Here is an 18236-nt window from a genome sequence, read left to right as displayed (position 1 = left end):
TCGGATGATTTAAAATGTATATAGTTTCAGTGGAGAAGACAAAACTGGGAGCTCAAAAAGCACAGGGAATCTCGGAAAGATGAGGGGAGGAAAAACTCCTATGTCAGCCTTAATGGGGAAGGGAAGAGTTGAACAGGTGAGCACAGGTGGGGTGTCAGACTTGCAAGTGTCACAGTCTTCAGGGGTGAAGTCTTCAGCCTCTTAGACTTGATCAGCATGATTCCGATGTGACTCTCTGAAGTCAGTGTGTGAACGGAAGGTGGAATCTCATCCAGAGATTCTAATCTTTGGGACTGGGATGAGGCTGCCTCGGTATTGGTGAGCGTGATAGATTAAAGCAGTGTGGGGTAGTTACTGCTGGGGCTTTTGAAACAGGGCAGTGGTTATAATAGGCACTGGGATATCTCTCTAGATGATGGGGTACAAGGAGCTATAGGATAGGACAGCTGTTTTTAATAGCTGTTTTAAACTTAGCATCTCTAAACAAAGAAGAAATGGAGATGATGTGAATAGGTTTGTGTAGTCTTGTTTGGAGCCTGGTAAACAAGGAAAGTGGCACTTTAGAAGTTGCTTTCAAATATATTGATGAATATTTAGAACAACTGTGGGGTGGGGAAGGCAATATAAAATCCTTATTCTGCTAATTTACAACATGAGGTACAGGTTTGGATGGATGATCCTGGTATCAGAAGCTCTTAACGGTAGCAATTCCGCATGTGTTTCTAGAAGTAGCTTCTAGTTAAGTTAAGACCTTTAGAGTTACCTTCTGGAGTTTGTACAACAGTGCAGTGACGCTTTTGGGTGTGCTTTGTCATCAGCGTAGCTATCGCTACACGGGACAAGTTGAGATTAGGCCTTACATCAAAGGTTTTAGCTGTGCTCGCAAAGCTGGTTCACTTGGATTTCACTTGCTGGTGTTTCCGCTGTCTCCATGTCTTCGGTGACTCTTTGAAACGTGTGGCTGGCCTGGAAAGCGATGGTGAGGAGCATCCTCCGCTCCTGCCTGAATCTTCTCGGAAGCGCTAATCCCTGTCCTGAAGAACCTCGGTGTCACTAAAAGGAAATGTTTTCTTCTTTCTCAGCTTTTGTGCAATAAGGATGTGTTTTAAACTTAACTGCGCTTTAGGCAACGCTACAGCATTCAAGCAGAATGTGGCCAGCAGAGTTTTGGTTTGTTTTGCTGGTGAAGCTGAACTCTTCCCTGCAACTTTAGCGTGTGTCATGGTGAAGTCATTGAGATGAGAACTTGTGCTTTAATCCATCGAGTTGCTTAAAATAAGCTACTTCTAAAACCAAGGTCAACATCTATTACCTTAGTGAGTTTTTTTGAGCACGTGAAGATTTGAGATACTGTTTGCCAGTGGAAGGAGATAAGAAAAGGAAACGCAACGTGTGCTGTTCGTGCCACCAGAATTTTGCTGTGTTGTCTGCTGTTTGTCTCAAATCCTTCTGGAAGGAAAACAGGTAGAGATGGACCTCGGGTTCATTCAGGTTTTGCGTGACAAGTAGTCCAAAGTGACAGAAGCTTGCGCCTGTGTATAAGAGCCAGGAAAGCTCTTCAGTGTAGAGAAACCAGATGCAAATGTTACTTGTTCTGCATGGCTGGCTTATGCTTTGAATTTCTTTCTCTCCAGCGGGATCTTTCTGGCCACAAGAACATTGTGGGATACATTGATTCCAGCATCAACTCGGTGAGCAGCGGGGACGTGTGGGAAGTGCTGATCCTGATGGATTTCTGTCGAGGTGAGTGTGGGCTCCAGGTATTGGTTGCTGGAAGATTTATCCCGTTCGGGCACTAAGAGGAAACTCGTATGACATCTTCCTTTCAAAAAAACCAAACCTGTTCCTAGGCCTGGCAGTTCCTTGGTGCCAAGGAGCAGTTCTAGACAAGGCAAAGCCAGAACCAAGCATGGAGAAGTGGATGATTCCTGACCCTGTTAATGGGCCTGGTGCCACCTTTGCCCCTGCCCGGGGTGGTTCTAGATCCTTTCTGTTCTGAAGCAGAACCCTGAAATATTTATTGCTGTTTTCTGTAGGCTGGTCCGCACAATAAGTGGCTCTTCTAAAGCTGCCAGGCTGTGGAATGACATTCTTCTTCACTTCATGTCATATTGCGAGTTTTTTCCGCTTTAGCCTGACTTGGGATTGTTCTGGAAGAAGCTTGAAATGGACAATGGGAAGCCAAAAAGTATTCCTTTTACCTCTGACCTTTTTGCTCTAGCCAGACAAGCTTTTCCAGTCTTTTCCAGCTGTCCCAAAGCTTTGATCTCTTGTGGCTGGGATGTGGTGTTTGGAAAATGACGCATGTGCTGTGCTCAGATTCTTCTATTCTCGCAGGAATAGTGTTAAACACAAATAGTGTTTGGCCAGGTGACTCCAGAAGCCCGTGGCTGTTTTGGATGGTGGCAGCTGATGGGAAGAAGGTGGTTTTGGGACTATTAGGCTTTTGACCGAAGCCAGGCGCAGTGTAGCAAGAACAACTCGGTGTTAAAATGCCTTTCAATGTGTACGGCACAGCTTTCTCTTCTGCCATGGATGCAGGAATCTTGACTTGTGTTGAGTTTGTTTGCTGGTGAAAGCAAGAACCTTATGTGTAGTTTTACTGAAGGAATCATTATGCAAGTTCTCTGTGAGCTTAAACCTGAACGTCACAAGGAGTGCAGTAAGAAACAGGCCTGCTAGTGCTGGTAAATCCGTATCCGGCTCTGCATCAGGGACCGTGCTGTGGAGGGCGGTGTGAACCATGGTGATCCCCAGTGCGCTCCCTCCTGCTGTGCTCACCTCCCCGCTGGGCCACGTTTTCACAAAAATCCCAGAATGTCAGGGGTTGGAAGGGACCTGGCAGGCTCATCAGTGCAATCCCCCCATGGAGCAGGAACACCCAGATGAGGTTACACAGGAAGGTGTCCAGGCGGGTTGGAATGTCTGCACAGAAGGAGACTCCACAACCCCCTGGGCAGCCTGGGCCAGGCTCTGCCACCCTCACCAGGAACAAGTTTCTTCTCAAATTTAAGTGGAACCTCTTGTGTTCCAGTTTGAACCCATTGCCCCTTGTCCTGTCACTGGTTGTCACCGAGAAGAGCCTGGCTCCATCCTCCTGACACTCCCCCTTTAGATATCTGGAAACATGAATGAGTCCCCCCTCAGTCTCCTCTTGTCCAGCTCCAGAGCCCCAGCTCCCTCAGCCTTTCCTCACCCGGGAGATGCTCCACTCCCTTCAGCATCTTTGTTGCCCTGCGCTGGACTCTCTGCAGCAGTTCCCTGTCCTGCTGGAACTGAGGGGCCACAGCTGGACACAATATTCCAGGTGTGGTCTCCCCAGGGCAGAGCAGAGGGGCAGGAGAACCTCTCTGACCTACTGACCACCCCCTTCTAACCCACCCCAGGTACCATTGGCTTCCTGGCCACAAGGGCCCAGTGCTGGCTCATGGTCACCCTGCTGTCCCCAGGACCCCCAGGTCCCCTTCCCCTACACCACTCTCCAATGAAGTAAAATGTCTGTGTGAGGTGTTCCTTCCACCAGAAGGAGGAGAGCTACCAGGTGGTGTTTCTCACGATTTGCTCTTGCCCCGTGCTCTGCTTGGCACACACCTGCCTCTGGTTCCAGCTTCAGGAATTGCTGTTACACATACCATTTTTCCTTGTTACTTTTCTTTTGTGTCAAACAGCTTCCAAAGCAAATCAGTGGGTCTTTGTGTGCAGAACTGCACTTGTTTTGAGTGCAAAATGTTCACAGCTGTACTACTTATTCAGCTGAGCTTTTCTTTTGTACCATGCAATCAACTTTTCTGACACTTGTGATGTGAAACGAGACAGTTTTGTGTTGCCAGAGGGTCAGGAAGGAGTTTTTAGGGTGTTTAGAGGGGGGAAGAACCTCTTGACAGCAACAAAACCTCAAAGTTGGGGCAAATTCAGGACTCATTCATGAAAACTTGCATTTGTTTGTAAGAAGGGAAATTGCAGACAGATGCTTTTAAAGTTGTTTTTGCCGGTCTGTGATTTCAGCCGAGCCATTTAGTTGTGTATGGAGGTTTTGAGTATCTTTGTTTCTCCCTCCTCTTGCTTACACATGACAAACTGTTTTGTGGACTGTGGGTGCCCCAAATTCAGCCCTTTGTTCCTGCAGTGTGACAAAAACGCCTTATTTTGACCAAGAAAGAGAAATACGTGGCTTAGTCAGAATTCCATGCGAGTATCATTTAGCCGGTGAGTGTGGGCCTTAGGAGCCAACGTGTGTTGTTCAAAGACAGAATCAAATGCAAAACCCCCTGGGATTTAGGTGAGGAAATAAGAACGAAACAAGCTGAGTAAGCAGGTTGCAAAAAGCCTCTTGGTGCGAATTTGGAGTTGGAACTCGTGAACTCGTGCGGCTGCAGTTGGGGCGGCAGGCTGTCGGGGATTGGCTCAAGGAGCACAGACATGAGTCCACCGAGCAACTGTACGAGCAGAGCCCATTTTAGTTGACATAAGTAGGCCTTAGTTAGCTTGTCTATTAGGCCGTGGGAAAGGGGGGAACGGAAAAGTACTAACTAAGGCAGGGTCAGGATATTTTTGAAGAGATAAGAGTCAGAAGAATGCGGGATGCGCATAGCTAGCTAAACCCAAGTAGGTGGAGTAAGTAAATGTAACCTTTTAGTGCTTAGCCTATTAGATAAAGTATGCATAATTATGGTATTTGGTATAAATGCACGCTATCTCGGGCAATAAAGTTGAAGTATGCTTTATCACTCATATTGAGTCGGCTGCATTTCTTCCTCCGTCCGCTCGGGTCTGGAACTCTGATGGGATTTCTCTCCGCAGCAGGCTGAGCTTAGGCTGGACCTCGTTTCGTGCGCCTGCCCTGACTCTTGGTGCTTGTTTCTCCTCAGGAGGCCAAGTGGTGAACCTGATGAACCAGCGCCTGCAGACGGGCTTCACGGAGAGCGAGGTCCTGCAGATCTTCTGCGACACCTGCGAAGCCGTCGCCAGGTTGCATCAGTGTAAAACGCCGATAATCCACCGGGATTTGAAGGTGAGTTGTGGCCTCCTGATGCAGCAGGGAGCGTGCCACGTCCTTAACGCCTCCGTTTGCTGCCCACGCCGCGGCAGACGGGCTCTGAACCTGGGTGTCCGTTGTTAGCAATGAGGAGAAGTGCGCATAAATACCTCTCTATTGGAAGCTAAAAAAAGAAATGAGCCTCATTGCTGCTTACCATATGTTTACCATCCATAGATCTAATTAAAAAACACAAATGTTTGTGAATAACTCTTTTGCACAGGAGGTGTGCCAGAATGTATCTGATGAATTATTCAGAGCGACTTTCCACCACCTGAAACACTACTGATGTTACAAGGTAGCGCACAAAAAACCTGCTGTAAACATGTTTCCTAGACCCACATTAAAAGGATCCTGCTGGAGATGTTGGCTCTGGGGCAGGAGTCGTGTCAAGCTTTTGGCCTCTAACTCTTTGTTGACCATGAAAGCGCATTGTGAACCTCGGTGTGCTCGGTGGGGAGAGCTGCTGAAAAACCCCATACCCGTAATCAGACAAACAAACCAAAAAGCCCTTCCCTTTCCTCTCAATGACCTTGTAAAATGCCCGACTAATATATTCAGCCAAGAAGGAGGCTCCTGTGGACATTTGTAATTCAGATGCGCTTTGTAGGTCAAGTGCTGCTTTCAGAGCCCTCAGCAGATGTTTTTGTGCCGCTGGCTGTTGTTTTGCAGGAGCGAACGGCGCCACGTGTGCCAACGAGAGCCAGGGAGCACAGGGGAAAAACCCCCGGGGTTTGGTGTGCTTGAGCGAGTTTCAAATGGTTGTGAGCCCAGCGCTCGGGCAGTTGGAACATATGCAACAAGTCTGACATCTGGGGTTTTTGAGCCTTAATAGGTTTGTTTAACTTGTCTGTTAAAGTCTGTGAGCATCTTGCAGGTGTTTGTGTAGACTGGTGTGAGGGGAGGAGGCTCAGGAACCTCTGCAGTCGATATTAACCCCTGCTGTTACCTTTTTGGGATCGCTGGGGTTTTTTAATAGAGAACAAACTCATGTGGCCTGTGAATAAATTCTGGGCCATCTGTGATGGAGCATTTGTGAGTGTTTCTTTTGCACTGACTTGCAGCTGAAATGCCCCATTCCGGGCTGGTGTCCAGCCCACTGCTGCCTGCTCAGGTCAGTGAGGTTTTTACCAGGCCTGGCTCTTGGTAAGCTCTGCCCAAGTTGGCTCTTCTCTGCTTTGAGACACGTTTCCCAGTTGAATATTGGATTATTCCTCTTGTGATGACCTCTGGAGCTCTGACACGTGCTTGGATTGACTGCCACAAAACCAGGTGTATATTGATGCTAATTTTTCCTAAACTTGAGGAAGCCCTGTGTGTGCTGCCTCTGCCCTGCTTAGGACCCCGTAGGGACGGTGCGCTTGCCTCGCACCGTTACCTTTGCTCGCTCTTAAAGATATTTTCATCACCCTCAGGGTTCATAGGCAGTTGCTGTTGTTGGGCATTCCCTAAAAAGCTTTTCTTGTCCTCTCTCTGGAGTTAGAACAATTCCTACCCTGTTTCACCGAAAATAAGACAGAATGGGTATTAATTTTTGCTCCAAAAGATGCTTACTTTTTTACATGTATAGCTGCCTGGACACTGTTTAGATTGACTTTTTAATGAACTGTAACTAGGGCTTATTTTTGGAGTAGGGCTTATACTTGGAGCATCCTCAAACATCCTGGAAAAACAAGCTAGGGCTTACTTTTGGGGTAGGGCTTATTATTGGGGATACAGGGTATGTCTTTAGGTCCTTTAACAGTGAAGAACAGCCAGCCAGACCTTCCTACAACTATCTGTTATGTTGCCCTCCTGTGATGTTTCTGCTTCTAATTAGGAATCTATGCAGTGAAACTGTAACTGTGAGATCCCAAAGGAGCAGAGTTCAGTGAGGTGGAGGGAGGGAAGAATCTGGTACTGATGATAATGATTAACACAACTACTCTATACCTAGTGGCAGTTGTTTGTGTAACTTGTATTATATTTGACCTCGTCTTTCCAGTCTCACATCCCATAATGTGTTGTTTAAAGCACCGGCTTAGAGCCAACTTTGATTTCTACAGCTCAGAGCTTTCTGTGGTGTGAGGTTTCCCACTTCAACCCCGATGCTGCTGCTGCTCCCACCCTGGATCCAGGAGTAGGTGACTGGCTGAGTTTGCTTGTAGTAGACACACAGTAATGGATCACAGAATCCCAGGATGTCAGGGGTTGAAGGGACCTGGCAAGCTCATCCAGTGCAATCCCCCCATGGAGCAGGAACACCCAGATGAGGTTACACAGGAAGGTGTCCAGGCGGGTTGGAATGTCTGCACAGAAGGAGACTCCACAACCCCCCTGGGCAGCCTGGGCCAGGCTCTGACACCCTCACCAAGTTTCTTGTCATCTCTAAGTGGAACCTCCTGTGTTCCAGTTTGCACCCATTGCCCCTTGTCCTGTCACTGGTTGTCACCGAGAAGAGCCTGGCTCCATCCTCCTGACACTCCCCCTTTAGATATCTGGAAACATGAATGAGTCCCCCCTCAGTCTCCTCTTGTCCAGCTCCAGAGCCCCAGCTCCCTCAGCCTTTCCTCACCCGGGAGATGCTCCACTCCCTTCAGCATCTTTGTTGCCCTGCGCTGGACTCTCTGCAGCAGTTCCCTGTCCTGCTGGAACTGAGGGGCCACAGCTGGACACAATATTCCAGGTGTGGTCTCCCCAGGGCAGAGCAGAGGGGCAGGAGAACCTCTCTGACCTACTGACCACCCCCTTCTAACCCACCCCAGGGACCATTGGCTTCCTGGCCACAAGGGCCCAGTGCTGGCTCATGGTCACCCTGCTGTCCCCAGGACCCCCAGGTCCCTTTCCCCTACGCTGCTCTCTAATAGGTCACTTCCCAACTTATCCAGCAAAATACTCTGGCAGCCAACCCAGAGGATGCTGTTGATCTGAAACGAAGAAATAAAGTTAACAGCAGAGTTAATTATACTGTTAAGCGGCATTCTTTATTTTTTCAGCGCTGGGGAACAGTGGGTACCATCCTCCATAAGTGCTTCAATCACTGGATGCTCCTGTGTTGCTTAATTCTTACATCACATAATTATTACATATACTTTACAATTTTTGAAAATTTTGACATACATCTATACTAAGAAATAATTGATGATGTTAGGTATAATTGTGTAATTTCTTACTTACAATACATTTATTGTTAATTAAATATAAACTAAGCACTCTGCTTCTCAACTATGTATCACTTAATCTTCCGTCTCCCTCTTGTCATTTAGAAGGATCTAGAAGTTGAAAAATACCCCCTTGGTTTGCAGGTGGTCAGAAACCATTGATCATGCCAGTTGGTTACATGACTTTGGCAGCTTCTCTTCCGATCACGCATCTTTCCCTTTGCCTTTCCCTGCTTTCTGAAACAACCAGAAGGTTGTGCTCTCATGTTGAGGATTTAGTTCCTTCTGTTTTCATTTTAGCGAGAGTCCTCCCAGCGCTGCGCTTCTCTGCTGTGACAGGACAGTCACACTGTGCTGCCATTATCTCTGTTCCTTCTTCCATCATCCTTCTTTGTAATGCCAAGTTTGCCCTGGTGCCACCAACGAGCCATTGCCTGTGGTTTGTTTGGACAGATCTGTGTTCAGCGTGTCAAATTGTTCCGTCCTCTCTTGGATTGGCCGTGTTCAGAATGTGCCTGTGCCAAAATCAGGTAGCGCTCTTAGATGTCACACTACGTTCTTTTCTTTGCTCTGATGTGCTAAACAAGCTTTCAGAAGTAAACAGTAAATGGTTCCAGGGGACAGCGTGAGGTTGAAACATCTCTAAAGAGACCTGAAGGTTCTGGAAGGCAGCTGGAAAGTGTGTACCCTGGTCAGGCATCCCTCCCAAATCACCACCTGAGCTTGGAAATACCAACCTGAGAAGATGTTGCTCTCACAAGAGGTTCATGTGTGTTGAATTTGCTATTAAAGAATTCCTCACTGCTTGTCCCTTGCCAGGCCGTGTCTGTGCAGTGGCTTTATGACTTTGGTTTTAGCAAAGGAAGGTGTTTGATTCGGGGAGCAGAGCCAGAAGCTGCCGCACTCTGTAACAAAACTTCAGGCAGCTCCTTTCCCTTAGAAGCTTTGTTTTGGGGTGTAAATCTGACTTGGGAAGCGGTGAATATTGAAGGCTGTAGCCACATTTGTGAGTAGTGCTGGAAACTGAACTGTAGCTTTCTGAGTGTTTGACTGAAAAGAGGCACCTCCGTGCTCTTCTGAAGAGACGCTTTTCTCTGGCCTGGCAGTCTGTAGCACTAATTCAGGTTGGTTGCTGTTTTGTTGGGTCTTTTTCCCTTTTCTGAAGTTACTCAACAACCCGGTTGCTGGTGAATCCAGTCCTGGTGCTTAATAAAACTTGCAGATGCTTCAGTGAGAAATCACCTCAGCAGATAAAGTGGAAGGAGTCTTGTGGGAACGTTTGTGTGTTCGCAGGGGAATAACGCTGCCCGTGTCGATCTGCTGGGGACAACATCCGTGTGATGCTTTATTCAGAGCAGATAGCGCGGGAAGGGGTGTCGTCTGACCCTCGGTTTCAAGCCCGCGTTTCCCCCTCAGCTGCTCTAATTTGGCCACATTTTCTGATGTTTGAAACACCGACTCCTCCTTTCTCTTTCCTGTTGTAAAGATCGTCCTTGATGGGGTGTCAGCTTCCAAAAGGTTTTGCTAGAAAACACTTGTGGTGGATTTTTATTTTTAATATATGAGTGATATGTTTTAGTTCATCATTGTATCTGAATATTTGACGTTGAAGATAAATACCTGGAAAATTGTGTGTGTTCCCTTGAGAGAACATGCTGTGAATGCCGCTGTCATCCATTTGCCTTCTGTGTCCCACTAGACAGTGAGGGCTTTAGAAAGCTGTGCTCAGCTTGTGTGAGCTGTCCCAAAATCTGCTGCCAGACCGTGGGTTGCGGATTCGTTCTGGTTGGAAGAGACCCTCAAGATCCACCCATGGGTCCACCCATAACCCACCCCGGCACTGCCCCATGTCCTGAGAACCTCATGTCCGTCTGTCCAACCCTCCAGGGATGGTGACTCCAGCACTGCCCTGGGCAGCCTGTTCCAATGCCCCACAGCCCTTTGGGGAAGAAATTGTTCCCCACATCCAACCTCAACCTCCCCTGGTGCAACTTGAGGCCGTTTCCTCTGCTCCTGGCGCTTGTTCCTGGGGAGCAGAGCCCGACCCCCCTGGCTCCAAGCTCCTTTCAGGCAGTTCAGAGATCAGAAGGTCTCCCCTCAGCTCCTGTTCTCCAGCTGAACCCCCAGGTCCCTCAGCCGCTCCATCACACTTGTGCTCCAGCCCCTCACCAGCTCCGTTCCCTTCTCTCAAGTCGCTCCAGCACCTCAAGGGCTTTCATGAGGTGATCCTGCCACGCCTCTGGCTGCCATTTCATATTTTGAGGTGATTTTAGTGCCTCTATTTTGAGCCCTGAGGTGATTTTGGTGCCACCATTTTGAGCCCTGAGGTGATTTTGGTGCCACCATTTTGAGCCCTGAGCTGAGGGCCCAGAACTGCCCCCAGGATTCGAGGTTTTTCCTCCCCAGGTCCCAGCACAGGACGGTCGCTGCCCTGGTCCTGCTGGCCACACAGTGCTGGTACCAGCCAGGATGCTGGTGGCCTCTTGGCCACCTGGGCACACGCTGGCTCATGTTCAGCCGCTGGCACCAACACCCCCAGGGCCTTTCCCAGCCGCTCTTCCCCAGCCTGCAGCGTTCATGGGGTTGTTGTGGCCCAAGCGCAGGACCCGGCACTTGGCCTTGTTGAACATCAGACAATTGGCCTCAGCCCATCGACCCAGCCGGGCCAGATCCCTCTGTGGAGCCTCCTGCCCTCAGCAGATCAACACTCCACCCAACTCGGTGTCATCTGTGACATTACTGAGGGTGCACTCCATCCCCTCGTCCAGATCAGGTCATGGCAGCTCAGGGAAGCTGAGTGCTAAGGACACCAGGACACGGTTCTTATTCTGAAACACGTAGGCCTGAGTAGAGGAAGGTGATGTGCCTGCAGAGGGAGAAAGGAGAGGTGACAGGATGGAAGGCCACGTTACAACTGTGCTTTAACGATTTGACTTCTGTTTTAGGAGACATGACAGAGTTTTGATGCATATTTTCTGTGCTGTCATGTTATGCTTTTATTTCAGGTGTGTCTGATGTGTCTTCAGGCACTAGCAACCCTGTCTCATCTAAAGAAAACGAACGTGGCTTTTTTTTTGTCTGAGCGATTCTGTATTTGTCTGTGATGCTCACAGGTTGAAAACATCCTGCTGCACGATCGTGGCCACTACGTCCTGTGTGACTTCGGCAGCGCTACCAACAAATTCCAGAACCCTCAGACAGAAGGCGTGAATGCGGTAGAGGAGGAGATCAAAAAGTAAGTGTGCTTTTCCTTTTCAATTCAGCCGTAGTTTTTGTTTGCAGGATAATTTTTTCTTGTCCTGGGACTAAATTTTACTTGGCCTGTTGCAGCAGATTGGATGCTGCTGCATAGAAGTGTCTGCTGCAGGTAAATAAACGCCCGGGGGGAGGTGAAACAATAAATTGAGCTTGATGTAATTGCTTTAGACCTAAAAGACTTTGCGTGCTAATGCAGAGAAGCTGCCCGCCTTGCCGATGTGGTGACATCGGGGTCAGTCTGTCCCTCGTCTTGGCTGGTCTGAACCGCAGTACAGCAGATGACAAAATCCCTGTCCTCCGCCAGCCACTTGTCATAAATCCTCGCGGTGACTAAGGGGATGTGTGGCCTGACTCCGCAGCCCTTCGCAGGCATCGCCGCGGCCTCGTGGTGTCTCGTGGCTCCTGTCTGGCCCCGGGCAGCTGTACCAAAGAGCTTCAGGAGGACCTAGAGCAGCAATGGAGCGGGCTCCAGGTCCTTGGTCTTGCTTCACTCTTAACAACATCACTGCTGCAAACTCTCCGGTTTGGTTAATAAAATATTCTGGCTAGAAAACAGCACGTTAGAAGTGTGTGCAAATGCCTCCTTTTTGTTAGGATTCAGTTAGATTTCCTAGACTTGTTTGACTGAAGTATTTAGAGCGCTCCTCATCTGGCTTTGCAGTCCGTTTGCAATGCCCTGTTTGTACGCTTATTAACAAATCCACAAAGACACTGCCTTCAGCAATGCTTTCTTGTGATCAAAATAAAGGTGGCAAGCAAAGTGCACCAGCACAAATTATGGACCTACTGGTAGGAAACCTTATTGTAAGAGTCTCTTAAACTGTGGTGTGGTTTCCAGCTTTTCTGGTTGTGGTGATTTGTTAAAATGAGGCAGATTCCAGCTATAGTTTGAGATATAAAATAACCTTTCCCTACTTTACAATGACTCTGAGCAGGAGACCTGCTATGGGAGCCCATTTATTAGGAGCCACGTGTCCGGTTAGAATCTCTGTCATACAGTTGGCCAAAGCCCCAGCAGTGAGGACATTGCAGAGGATATTTGCCTACTGACCTTGTTAATACTCTGAATCCTTGAATATTTCTGGTCTGGTTCTTAAAATGACTGCACTGCTTGGTGAGTGAGGTGCTTGCTTTAGGAAGAGTCTTGGTTTGCTTTGGTTTCACAGGGCAGTTTGCAGCCGTTAGTATTTTATTGTTAGAAATCCATAGCAGACGCTGCTGTTAAAAGATACGTCCAATCATTATCTTCTTTAGTATCCCTTTCCCTAGGGAAAGAGTGACTTTTGAATTATTTGGCAATGTGACATTGTGACAATGCATCTGATGTCAGTTTTGAACTCGCTGATGGATCTTTCTGCTGCAGGTACACTACGTTATCCTACAGAGCACCAGAAATGGTCAACTTGTATAGCGGCAAACTTATAACTACAAAAGCAGACATATGGGTACGTATAAAAACTGCTTTTGGTCCAGCCTGCAGCTTGTTTTCATTACCATAACGATGCAGTAACCTCCTGGATGGGGCTGATCTGGTTTCTGTAAGAGACTTGACACTTTCTGAGTAAAGAGTTCCTCTGCCTGATGTTCCCAATGAGTTACTACTGAGCTTATGGATGAAACGTGCGTGCTTCTTTCTGTGCCACCTGACACGTGGTTTCATTTAGAAATGGATTAAATTCCCCTGTTGAACGGTGCAAACCTGACTTTGTGTCTTAAAACAGAAAATTCAGAGTATTTTGACTCCTTGTGACTGGGTTGGGTGGCAAGCAAGCGAAAGCAAAGTTACTGGTAGAATTTAGTAGAAAACTGAGAAAACAGATGTTCCCCCAGGAGCAATATTCTGTGTATCTGGGGCAGTGTAACCCCAGCCGGAGCTGTCAGACTTGTCAGGTTTGCACTGCAGTTCTGGTGATCAGGGCGATCTGGCCACGCTTTTCATGCTCAGAGCAAAATGCAGCTGTGGTGTAACCCACCACCAGATCACCTGGCGGAGAATGGAAGGCTGCACTTTATTCACAGAATCCCAGAGTGTCAGGGGTTGGAAGGGCCCTGTCAAGCTCATCCAGTGCAATCCCCCCATGGAGCAGGAACACCCAGATGAGGTTACACAGGAAGGTGTCCAGGCGGGTTGGAATGTCTGCACAGAAGGAGACTCCACAACCCCCTGGGCAGCCTGGGCCAGGCTCTGCCACCCTCACCAGGAACAAGTTTCTTCTCAAATTTAAGTGGAACCTCCTGTGTTCCAGTTTGAACCCATTGCCCCTTGTCCTGTCACTGGTTGTCACCGAGAAGAGCCTGGCTCCATCCTCCTGACACTCCCCCTTTAGATATCTGGAAACATGAATGAGTCCCCCCTCAGTCTCCTCTTGTCCAGCTCCAGAGCCCCAGCTCCCTCAGCCTTTCCTCACCCGGGAGATGCTCCACTCCCTTCAGCATCTTTGTTGCCCTGCGCTGGACTCTCTGCAGCAGTTCCCTGTCCTGCTGGAACTGAGGGGCCACAGCTGGACACAATATTCCAGGTGTGGTCTCAGCAGGTGAAAAAAAAGTCAGTGCCATTTGTAGCATAGCAGCAATTCAGCAAATGCGCTGTCTAGAACGCTAATTCAGAGCGTGTTCCTGTGGTTTCTGAAGCCCTGAGACAGGAAGGAACGAGGTGGAAGCAGCATAAGGAGAGTTTTAACGTACCCCCAATAGCTCTGCATATGCAAGAGGGGAAATCACTGCTGTGACATCTGCTGAAGAGCCTCTGTCCTTCCCGGAGCTCAGGGAAGCGGCGGCTCCTGCTCTGTGGGGTTGGGCAGGTTTGTGGAACCACTTGCCCTGGTATTGGGGACCTGGAGGGGGAATGTCACAGCTGTGACACCAGGAAAACATTATCAGGGCCTCAAGCAGCCAGGGGAGAACCTGGGATTTACGCTCCTTCCTGCGGTGATGCGGAAAGGTGGAGACCCAAGGGCTTGGCTCCTCCTGGCATGGAAGGGATGGATTTCCAGGGGCCCACCGAGCGTTTCCAGCCATCAGTGGCGATGGGCACAGTGGGGCCTCAGTTTCAAGGCCTTGTCCTGCCAGAAACCTCCCTTTCCTTAAACCTTACCGAGGTTATTTTAAACTAGAGTGTGATTGAATTGTGAAATCCTGTGACAAAAGATAGATGCTGATGATGAGTTGCTTAGGATTAGGAAATGTTTCCCCCTCTCCCCTCTGAGCTGGTGGGAGTGTTTCATAATTAGCCCTTTGTGCAGAACTTGTATTTTCTTTTGAAATAGGTGGCTCTTGCTGTCAAAAGCAACACGGAAGTAGCTGGAAGGGTGATAGAGCCAGCAGCCTGCAGACGTATCTGTGGATCTCTCCCTGGTGCATATTTATAATGGTTGAAAGGTTGTTTGAACTTAAGCTTGGAAACAATTTGGATTTTTCTCAGTCAGAATAAATGTATTAAGGATGATCGTTACCATTTATTTTTGCTGTTACTTTGCTTTTTCCTCCCAGTATGTGGCAACCACAGGCTTTGCCTGTTGCGTGCCGTGCAGGGGTGTGTGACGATACAGTCCCCCAGGCTTCAGTGTCTCAACCAAGCGAGGGAGAGCTCTTCATGTATTTATTTTCCCTGTAACCGTGCTTGTTTTCACGTCGATCACAGCGATGGTAAAACGTAGGCCTGACACCATGTGGGACCCATAGAGTAGAACAAGCCAAAGCATTTTCCCCATCCTTTTGGGGTATTTGAATTGTACCGTTCCCTGCTCTGCTCAGGTTTGTGTGTTCTCTCCCCAGGCCCTTGGCTGTTTGCTGTACAAGCTGTGTTACTTCACCCTGCCGTTCGGGGAGAGCCAGGTGGCGATCTGTGACGGCAACTTCACCATTCCGGACAATTCGCGGCACTCGCAGGACATGCACTGCCTCATCCGTGAGTGTCTGCAGCGGCGGCGTCCGCAGAACTCAACAAATAGCAGCCACGTTTTGTTCTTATATTCCCCGCTCCTAGACTAAAACCATTCATATTTCTCATCTTTTAAGAGATGTGAACGCAGCGGTAGTTAAAGTATCTTTTAGTAGTTTAGGACATTGCTCTTGGTAGGACAGTTATGACAAAGAGGTTTCTATTAGGCTGGGCTGTAGGGAGCTCTGTGGAAAGGCAGGAAAACAGACGACCATTCGGTTTAAGAGTCCTACAGAAACTTGCACAATAAGCCTATTTATGCAGAAACGTATTTCTCCAGTAATAAATCTGTTTGGATAAAGAACTGAAAAGAACCACAGTGACTTAGACTAGTGATAAGAATTCATCTTCTGTGAGCTGAGAAACAGAACTGAAATGATTTATAAATAACCCACTGACTAGAGTGAATGTGTAATTAAGGCTACAATGCACTACTCTTGGCAAAGCTGTGGCCGCTCTTGTTTTCAGCACAGCATTTGATTTATTTATTGATTTATTTATTTATTTTCCTAGCCACATTCTTGACTAACACCGAGTTGGATGTGTCTGCAGAGCAGCCTGGGGTTTTCTTTGCTTATGCAAAGGGGATGGTGAATGCGACTGGTCTGACTTTCTGCCCCAGTGCCACAGCAGGCTGGGTCACGCTCTTTTCCTGCGAGTTCCCTTGGAAATGCAGAATTCCAAAGCAATGCTGCGCCCTGAGCAGGCTGCGTTTCCCCTCCTTGACTTGGGCAGCAGCTACAAATTGCTCATAGCTGCACAGGAAAATATCTCTTAATCCATCCTGTCATGCCCCTGATGATCGGCTCAGCCCCACTGAGCTCTGAAAGGGGCAGGATGCCCCGTCAGCATCTACTTGTACCAAACGCAGAATTATAGAACAGTTTGGGTTGAAGGGACCTTCCCAGCCCCCCCAGCTCCCCCCCTGCCATGACAGGGACATCTTCAGCAGCTCAGGTTGCTCAGAGCCCCGTCCAGCCTGGCCTGGGATGTCTCCAGGGATGGTTCATCCACCACCTCTCTGGGAACCTGGGCCAGGCTCTCACCACCCTCAGGGCCAACAATTTCTTCCTTGTTTCACTACCACGAACGGCTCACGTGCACCTGCCTGTTCTATTGCTCTGACATTTGCATCTGTGTCTTTTCAAGGGTATATGCTTGAGCCAGACCCCGATAAGAGACCTGATATCTATCAGGTCTCCTACTTTGCGTTCAAACTGGCGAAGAAGGAGTGTCCAGTGCAGAACGTGCAGGTGAGGAGGGGGCTCATGTGGTGCTTTGCAGGAGGAGATGGGTCACATTTGCAGAATATTGAGCATTCTGCATTCCCTGGTTCTTTAATTAGGAGGGTTGTTTTTTGCTGGTGTGGGGTTTTTTTGTTTGATTATTTTTTTTTTTTTGTAATTAGCAGCACCACTTGGGGTTTTTCTTGGGGGGCAGGAATTAGGGTTTCATTTAATGCATTATTTATTTCTGTTTGTCCCTGATTTACCTCCTCACCCAGTTACCAGGGTAAGGCCAACCCGGAGATCTCTTGTGTGCCAACATGGAAAATTAGGCCGTGCTTGTGAAACCCATTTGATTTCCGGGCACGTTCATCCTAGCGTGTGTAATTAGTGCTGCAGTTGGTTTGAAACGTTGCAGTTTTGGGACTGGCCGATTCACATTTGAACTACATCAGACCTTCCACAACCATCTGCCCCTTCTTAGCGTGTCTTTGTAGACTTGTAGACAAGTATTTTCTCATGATGTTGTGGACATCTGTGACATGACATTTTATTTTATTGTTTCCAGGTAAGAAGAAACCTGTTTGGCTTTTTTTTCCCCATGGTCAGGTGGTTATTTATGATCTTTATGACATGGCTTTGGTATTTTTTATAGCAGTACTGATAAGGTTGTCTTAAAAATACCCAGGTTGTGCTATGAAGCTTTGTGTTCAGATTCCACATGTAGTAAAAGGTCAAAAAGCTGAACCCTATTTTTCCTTTCTAAAGACTCTCCTGAAGTACTTTCTCCTTGTGCCATTAACATTGAGGGATTTATCCCATGTCCAGCATGAGGAATAATTGCTTTGGGCATCCCCCAGTCTCCCTGTTTCATTAGGATGCTTTTGCAAATGATTTCTGCCTCTGTTTTCTGCCCTCCAAATCCAAATCCTGGCGGTTTGGGATCTGCAGAATTCTCCAATCCCTGCAAAACTCCCAGACCCGGTTAAAGCAAGTGAAGCTGCTGCAAAGAAGAGTCAACCAAAGGCCAGGTAACCACGTTAGCTGCAGCCCTTTCTCTTTTTGTCTGTTGTTTTTCTGCTGGTTTTAGGAAGGATGTTTGGTATATTTAGCTGCTTCCTCGTGGGCTCGTGTTTATACCTGGAGACAAACACTGTGGTCATGAGGCTCCTGTTCTGACCACATAAAAACCCCATTGATCCGAAAGGCGGAAAATGCAGATATTAGGGGACATTTTTGTGTGGGAGCAGGGGTGGACTTGGCTGATGCTCGGCATGACTCCACAGCTTGGCATTTGCTGGAGACATCGCTTACCAGCAGCACTGGAAGTCGGTGCACTTAGATGAATTCACTGTGTCATCCATCCGGCGGCAGCACCTGAGCAGAGTCAGGCCTGAAACTGCCCCAAAGAACACGAGTCTGCCCAGAAACACCACTAGGGGCTGTTGCTGGTCGAGCGTGACCCTCAGCAGATGATAACCTGACCCCGTAATTACTGGATGAAATCGCTGTGATTTCTGCGAGAGTCGTGTAATTTCTTCGGGGGGGACACAGGAAAACCTGAGCAGTCTGTGTCTGAAGAGCCCAATTAGTGGGGAAACCATTGTACTGCTGTGGCTTTTCTCCTCTCTTGCTGC

General features: G+C 48.2%; 1 protein-coding gene across 10 annotated transcripts in view; it reads left to right on the top strand.

The window, feature by feature from the left end:
- AAK1 (AP2 associated kinase 1) overlaps window positions 1-18236 on the top strand; it is an 88569-nt gene that overhangs the window by 27145 nt on the left and 43188 nt on the right. For all 10 annotated transcript variants that reach the window (XM_065040698.1, XM_065040700.1, XM_065040697.1 and 7 more), the window contains exons 4-10: window positions 1635-1743; window positions 4869-5011; window positions 11289-11410; window positions 12797-12878; window positions 15208-15340; window positions 16523-16626; window positions 17551-17630. In XM_065040698.1, coding sequence (XP_064896770.1) covers window positions 1635-1743; window positions 4869-5011; window positions 11289-11410; window positions 12797-12878; window positions 15208-15340; window positions 16523-16626; window positions 17551-17630 — 773 coding nt within the window. The remainder of the gene's footprint in view (window positions 1-1634; window positions 1744-4868; window positions 5012-11288; window positions 11411-12796; window positions 12879-15207; window positions 15341-16522; window positions 16627-17550; window positions 17631-18236) is intronic.

The sequence above is a fragment of the Columba livia genome, chromosome 25 (assembly GCF_036013475.1).
Source record: "Columba livia isolate bColLiv1 breed racing homer chromosome 25, bColLiv1.pat.W.v2, whole genome shotgun sequence".
In the NCBI taxonomy this organism is placed as follows: Eukaryota; Metazoa; Chordata; class Aves; order Columbiformes; family Columbidae; genus Columba; species Columba livia.
This window is presented reverse-complemented; position numbering and strand designations above follow the sequence as displayed.